Source organism: Sinocyclocheilus anshuiensis, unplaced genomic scaffold, assembly GCF_001515605.1.
Source record: "Sinocyclocheilus anshuiensis isolate Anshui unplaced genomic scaffold, SAMN03320099.WGS_v1.1 scaffold44, whole genome shotgun sequence".
Taxonomy (NCBI): domain Eukaryota; kingdom Metazoa; phylum Chordata; class Actinopteri; order Cypriniformes; family Cyprinidae; genus Sinocyclocheilus; species Sinocyclocheilus anshuiensis.
Window position 1 is genome coordinate 735,654 of NW_015555746.1, and position 7,227 is coordinate 742,880.

A 7,227-nucleotide genomic window follows, 5' to 3' on the forward strand; every position below is an offset into this window, starting at 1 on the left:
TATATTCTTTGGCAGGAACAAGCTTTCATACATTTCTCATTTTCATTTTGTTTAACTTGATGTACTAAAATAACTGAAACTAAAGCTGAAATAAAAACTATAGAAACAACAAAACTAAAATTAATGAAATTTACAAAAACAAACAACAAAATTACCCAAAGTGTAAAAATAACTAAAATTAAAATAACTAACATTAAATTAAGTCATTATAATAGTAAAATTATTCAAATGAAAATGGAAAATAAAAATTAATTTGAAAAATTGTACTATGTATAATACTATTTACTATAATAGCAAAAGTATCTCAGTAATACTAAAATAACATTGATCCCCACAAATAGTCACAACCCTATTTCAGTGCACCTTCTTGTAATCTTCAAGTAAACCAAAGACCTTGAGTAGTTGGTTCAGGTGTGTTTGGCTAGAGTTTGAACTAGTTAATGAGTATCCCTGGCCTAGATAATGCAAAGAATTTTTCCTCTTTGACTCGATACTTTCTCAAGACATTTGGAAAAAGGTGAAGGAATTTGTTTTCCTTTTCAGGTTTTTTCAGGGTACCGCTTTCTCCTTGCTGCTAGTGAAAGAAAGCTTCCAATAGCCATCGTGAATATAGGACCCACTAGAGCTGATCATCTTACTGGCATCAGGGTGAGTGTGCGCTGTGGAGAAGTGCTGCCGGCCATTCAGCTCTGAGAAATTAGAAACTCTTGAGACTCTTTTCCTTGAAGCTATTCTGAACCTCAGCACTCGACTCATCACAGCATTACTGGAACATAGATTTGGTTTGGTTGTAGGCTGCTTGCATAATAACTGATAACTGATCAGTTAGTTATATAACCTAACCCTAACCCAACCCTAATAACTGATCTCTACCTCAAGTTACGGAATTACTTTAACATATACACACATTCATTAGCTAGAGTTTGAAGTGCAATACAGCACTGGCACTAAAGAGTTAAGTTTAAATGCTTAAAAATTATAAAGTAGGTTCATAGGGACAACTGCATTTCCGATCTAGAATTCACTCTCTGAAAAGTTAGAGCTTCTTAAGAATCAGCATGGGAAACAGTCATAATAATGCTGCAATTCAAAACGAGCTATATAGATTATGACTCTTTTATTTACTAATAAACGTTTGGTTAATGATGAATTACTATTTAAATATGTATTTTTGAATATGTGAATGTACTAGGATGTTTTTAAAATGCATTGGAACACATAAAAAATGTACATGTTAATCATTTATTTGTTCTGCCTGACAATACAAGTCAAGTTAATTGTATTAAGTGATTTTCACAATACATTGTTTCAAAACAGTTTTACAGAAAGTCATGGTGTAAATGTTTCCAATATCTTAATATCTTCATGCCTTATAGTTGCATTGAGCAGTTTAGAACTAGCCAACAATATAGTTTACATTTTTCAACAATATAAACCATCAAGCAGTTGAGATCTGTTATATATATATATCACTTTACATGAGTATAATATATGTAACTAATGTAGATATAAAGGATTTTGTAAAGGACTTTGTTTTTTAATTTTTAGGATTTTTTTTTTTTTTTTTTTTTTTATAAAAGGGAAACCTTGGAGTCAAAAAGGTTGAGATTCACTGCCTGAATTTATTATATGCACACATTATTATATGTTGCTTTGGTAAGAAATCTATGAAGAGCATAAATGATACTGAAAATAGGTGATGCATATCTGAGAAAACACACTTAATAATAAACAAGAGACATATATCAGGTTTATTCAAAGGGTCACAGAGGGCAAAGTGACAGTATCTCTAGAAAAGCAGAGATCAGTCAGAACTGGCTGTTTGTTAAATCTCTCTCTCACGTGCTCAGTCCACCGTTGTACATGACTTTGTACTTCTGACCAGAGCTCTTTTGGAACACTAAATGAGTAAAGACAACAGCGATGATTTATGTCATCTATCTGCCATTTGACCCAAACCGTGCTCACCACCAGTGGTGTCATACACAGACAGTTCCCAAATCCTTTAGTTTGGTCAAACCAGTATGAGGCTGGGTAACCTAACAGGATTCCAAAAAGAGTGCACAAGTTCCAGTCATTATACAACTCCTCTCCCAACACAATCACTGAGGAGCCTTTCTCCAGCTCACTCATGAAGAATTCTGAAAGAGTTTTGATCATATCCTCGGTTGTCTTTTCAAAGCCAACCAAGACAGGTTGTTTTATTGAGGGACATATGTCAATCAGAAGGAGACTTTTGCTTTGGAGAAGATCATCCAAGTGGGACTCAATAGTGGCAGGATTAAAAATGAATGCGTTTTCATCAATGGACATAATCCGTAGAGGATTGGTTACAACTCCAGACTCCTGTAGAGATTCGAGGTACATCTGAAGCTGCTCCGGGGATGCTGCATTACTGTCGTAAAGCAGCGCGGGTTTGACGCCCAGATCCACAGCCATTATTTGAACAGTCACATCAAGACATGTGGACGGAGATCAACGTTTCTTACGAGGACACAATAACTTCTGTGCGGCAGAGATTAGCATTTCTGATGAAGCAACCATTGCACCCGTTTACAAACACAAATATAAAATATTTGTTGACAGCAGGACACACAAATTGATTCTAAAAGTTGTTGAACACTTAATTAATGAAGGTTCACGTTCCAGCATTGGTCAGGTATATTGTAGTGGTGTTGTTAGACGTTCTTCTTCTAATAACGTTTTATGGCGGATGGCAAACCAACTTCTGGTGCATTTACCGCCACCAACTGGACTGGAGTGTGGAGCACTAATAAGCAACTAATATATACATATTTATATATATATATATATATATATATATATATACAAAAATAAAAAAACACACATTCCTAAATTCTTCTGATTAATCCTATTACTTTAATGTATTTAACAATAGCACCATATATTTTACCTTGTTCTGCATCATAGTTCCATACTTCTTGCCATTTTTGGTCTATGAATTCTTTAATTTTCCCTTTAACCTAATTTTTGCTAAGAGTCACTTGAATATCTATTTCCGAGTGTTTTAAGAGCTTGCTTAGCAAGCTTATCAACCACTTCATTAGCCTCCACTCCCACATGAGCGGGAACCCACAAAAATGTTATTAAGCTTACATTACTTAACTAACAATTAACCACGATGGATAAGTCTGATCTAAATACTGCTGTGCAATAATGTTCTTAGGGGTTTCTTTCTCATTCTTAATTTTTATTTGTATTTGAAAATCGACTATTGGCACAGGAAACATCCACCAGCAGCTGTTCTGCCAGAGATAGGGTCTTTAGAACCATCAGTATATATATGTAACCACGATGGATAAGTCTGATCTAAATACTGCTGTGCAATAATGTTCTTAGGGGTTTCTTTCTCATTCTTAATTTTTATTTGTATTTGAAAATCGACTATTGGCATAGGAAAAATCCACGGTGGTATACTGGATAATATCACAGTAGGGCTAACATCACAGTCTGCAATACCAACAACTTGTGCTTCCCTTTTAGCAATCCATCCAAAGCTTTTAATATTTTTGTTTCCATGCTCCCAGCATTCTTCAATCACACCCTTTTTTGTTAGACGTTTTCATCGACTCGGTATTTTAACGAAACGAACGAATGATTCAGTGAATTGTTCATTTCACAAAAAAAGGTTCACATAGATTCACATTCACATGTAGCAGAAAGGGCCACTGAAAGAATCGCGATTCGAAAGATTCGAGTCATTGGGGTGAATCAAAATTCATGTAACTTCCTGTTAAAAGTTGTAACAAGTTAAAAGTGCTACAATGTTCATAAATTTAACATTTAATTTAACATATATTTTTGTTTCAGTGCAGAATATTATGAACATTTTAAATAAGTATGAAATGACACGAGCCGACCAGTTTCCTCCAAAAAGTTAGTTTAGAAACGCCACCGAGATATAAGGACTTTTAATTTGAAATGGTATCACGGAAGTATATTCTATTTGACAACTCGTACAGTTGTTAAATACCAAATGGCAAATCCATTAGGAGACCACTGCAGTACAGTGTCCTAGTATAATATCTGTATAATGAAACGAAGGTAACGTTTATTTTCCACCGGCGAATCTTGGTGATTTTATTGATAGTCAGTTTAAATAGTTGAGTTAAAAAGTAAAGTTCACAATGGGCTCAGAGGATGTGCTCAAGAGTGCTTCAACACTAGCCTCTTACAGTGTTCTGCTTCAGGTACTGTCACACACACTCTACTACTGTACACACACCAAATACACCTTTATTAGAAACATATAGTAAAACAGTATGTTGATATGTTTTATGCTGCAGGTGATGTTTCGAGTGTTGACGTTTCTCTTGAACGCATTTACTTTACGGTTTGTGTCTAAGGAGCTAATAGGTGTGGTAAATGTCAGGTGGGTTTAAAGTTACACATCATCTCGAACATTCGTTTCCATTGGCCACTAACTGCAACGTTTGCTTTTGTTATAGGTTGATGCTGCTCTATTCTACATTGGTGTTTTTGTCTAGGGAGGCGTTCCGGAGGGCGTGTCTAAGCGGCGAAGGGGCGGGGCGTAACTGGAGACAGGTTATCAACCTGTTATGGCTCATGTAAGTAGAAATGCCTGTAGGTTTATTAACCAAAATTTTCTTACCTCTGGAACCAACACACTTAAAAGGGGGAAATGCACTAATGAACTCTTGAATGATTGCAATCAAAGATTGACAGGAAATAAGTAAATCTATCATATCTGAAATTTCAAGGAATAGTTCACCTAAAATGAAAATGTTTTTTATTTCTTCTCAAACTCTTAGATTTCCTGTGGGGTGTGTGTGGGGTGTGTTGTTGGTGTGTGTGTGGTGGTGGCTGCTCCAGGCACCTGATCCAGAGTCCATCCCGCATTATGTTCCTGCTGTTGGATTGTTCTGCTTGGCTGCTCTAACAGAGCTGCTGGCTGAACCTCTCTGGGTTCTTGCACATGCACACATGTTCGTCCGTTTGAAGGTGTCACAATCTGCCTTTCATACTTTATTTTACTCTTGATAGAATCATTGTAGATCGAATAAGGTGAAACTGTCTGACCAAATGACATATATTCACAGGTGATTGCCGAAAGCTTAGCCATGATCGCTAAATGTCTTGTTACTGTAGTGATGGTGGTCTCAGCACCTCAGTGGGGGCTCTATATCTTTTCTGCAGCCCAGGTATATATATATTTGCATGTTTACACACTGAACATATGCAACGTATATAGTTTTTGGTTGCCTTCTGGTTTCTAATCTTGATTCTGTGTTTTCATTTCACAGTGTGTCTATGCAGGGTTTTTGGTGCTTTGTTACATGTTATACTTCGTTCGTTTCCTTGGCTCAGAGGAAGCAGAGAAGAAATTGTTCCCTGTTAGTCACATAAAAGACCTTCTGCCATCTGGAGTGGATCATGAGGTGACTTATTTTCTAATACGACACCACAATGCTCTGTTGTATACCCTTTTTATTTCAGTGAAACAACTACACTATATGTTTGTTTTTTAGCCACTACTAAATTGGAAGTTGACCACACTAACCTGGAGCTTTTTCAAACAGTCATTTCTCAAACAGATACTTACAGAAGGTAAAAATCATGCTCTTTTTTTTTTTTTTATGAATGTTGAAATCTTTCCAATAAATATTTCATTTTGATTTTATAGGCGAGCGTTATGTGATGACATTTTTGAATGTGCTTAACTTTGGCGATCAGGGTGAGTTTGTACATTCATATACACAAACTATTATATACAAACAATATAGTCATATTATACTTATTTTCTATTTACAGGAGTTTATGATATAATAAACAATCTGGGCTCAATGGTAGCAAGATTTCTTTTTTTGCCCATTGAGGAGAGTTTCTATGTGTTCTTCGCTAAAGTCCTGGAGCGTGGACGAGATGTACGACATCAAAAACAAGTCAGTGTCTGTTTATGCGCCTAACTTTATCTAGTGCAGCTAGCCAGATGTGGGGTTGGATAACTGTAAAATGCTGATTGGTCCACAGGAGGAAGTTTCCATGGCAGCTGAAGTACTGGAGTGTCTTTTGAAGCTGGTGCTTTTGATTGGTCTGATCATCACAGTTTTTGGTTATGCATATTCTCATCTGGCACTTGACATCTACGGCGGGGAACTTCTGAGCAGCGGAGCCGGTAAAACACAAATACGCTTACTAACTTTGCAGTTCAGATGAGTACATTTTTATTTGTGTGTGTTTGCCGTAAATATTTAAGTGGTTTGTTTGTTTTTTGCAGGGCCAGCTCTCCTGCGGTGTTATAGTTGTTATGTTCTGCTGTTAGCCATTAATGGAGTAACAGAGTGTTTTGTTTTTGCTGCCATGAGCAAAGAGGAGGTTGACAGGTGAACAACATAATTGCTATACTGTATAAATACACTACCATTCAAACATTTGGGGTCTGTAGGATTTTGTAATGTTTTTGAAAGAATTGTTTTATGTTCTCCAAGACTTAATTTATTTGATCAAAAATACACTAACAACAGTAACATTGTGAAATATTATTACAGTTTAAAATAACTGTTTTCTATGTTAATATATTTTGAAGTGTCATTTATTCCTGTGATGGCAAAGATGAATTTTCAACATCATTACTCCAGTCTTCAGTGTCACATGATCTATCAGAAATCATTCTAATATGCTGATTTGGTGCTCAAGTAACATTTCTTATTATTATTATAACAGTTGAAACCAGTTGTGCTGCATAATATTTTTGTGGAAACCATGATGCATTTTTAAAGGATTCTTCTTAAAAACACATTTATTTGAAGAACAGCATTTGTTTAATATAAATTGTTGAACAAATTGTTGTAAGGTCTTCACATTCACTTTAGATTAATTGAATGCGTCCTTGAATAATAAAAGTATGAATTTCTTTTAAAAAATCTTACTGACCCTAAACTTTTAAACTGTAGTGTGTGTGTATATTTCACTTTAGGAATGCGTCCTTGAATAATAAAAGTATGAATTTCTTTTAAAAAATCTTACTGACCCTAAACCCTAAACTGGTAGTGTACAGTATATACTGTATTTACAGCCACAATACTTTTTTGTAAGGTGAAAAGTCGTATATGCAACCAATGTCTTAGTAAATTGATTTTTACTATCATAAACTTAAATGACATGCACTAACAATGATTGCATTTTATGAAAACTCACAAAAATTGCTTTTAAATTGCTCTGAGGAAACGTTAAAATCCTCTTCGA

General features: G+C 35.3%; 3 protein-coding genes across 3 annotated transcripts in view; 2 read left to right on the top strand and 1 right to left on the bottom strand.

Moving 5' to 3' along the window:
* The window catches only part of sirt4 (sirtuin 4), a 3,590-nt gene extending 2,476 nt beyond the window's left edge, over positions 1–1,114 (top strand). Inside the window, exon 4 of the mRNA XM_016467173.1 lies at positions 544–1,114. Within this exon, the coding sequence (XP_016322659.1) occupies positions 544–693 (150 nt within the window). The 3' untranslated portion in view covers positions 694–1,114. The remainder of the gene's footprint in view (positions 1–543) is intronic.
* A 479-nt stretch (positions 1,115–1,593) lies between these two features.
* On the bottom strand, positions 1,594–2,684 carry LOC107673551 (UPF0739 protein C1orf74 homolog). The gene has a single exon (XM_016467174.1). It carries the CDS (start codon positions 2,437–2,439, stop codon positions 1,756–1,758), a length of 684 nt encoding a protein of 227 aa, XP_016322660.1. The 5' UTR covers positions 2,440–2,684; the 3' UTR covers positions 1,594–1,755.
* Positions 2,685–3,969: 1,285 nt separating this feature from the next.
* Positions 3,970–7,227, top strand: part of LOC107673548 (protein RFT1 homolog) — a 7,689-nt gene continuing 4,431 nt past the window's right edge. The window contains exons 1-11 of the mRNA XM_016467172.1: positions 3,970–4,211; positions 4,308–4,393; positions 4,470–4,589; positions 4,794–4,983; positions 5,082–5,183; positions 5,286–5,420; positions 5,511–5,589; positions 5,666–5,716; positions 5,794–5,924; positions 6,013–6,157; positions 6,260–6,365. Of these exons, the coding sequence (XP_016322658.1) occupies positions 4,149–4,211; positions 4,308–4,393; positions 4,470–4,589; positions 4,794–4,983; positions 5,082–5,183; positions 5,286–5,420; positions 5,511–5,589; positions 5,666–5,716; positions 5,794–5,924; positions 6,013–6,157; positions 6,260–6,365 (1,208 nt within the window). The 5' untranslated portion in view covers positions 3,970–4,148. The remainder of the gene's footprint in view (positions 4,212–4,307; positions 4,394–4,469; positions 4,590–4,793; positions 4,984–5,081; positions 5,184–5,285; positions 5,421–5,510; positions 5,590–5,665; positions 5,717–5,793; positions 5,925–6,012; positions 6,158–6,259; positions 6,366–7,227) is intronic.

Coding starts and splice junctions, on each gene's coding strand:
- LOC107673551 (XM_016467174.1), bottom strand. CDS start 2,439: ATGGCTGTGGATCTGGGCGTCAAACCCGCGCTGCTTTACGACAGTAAT.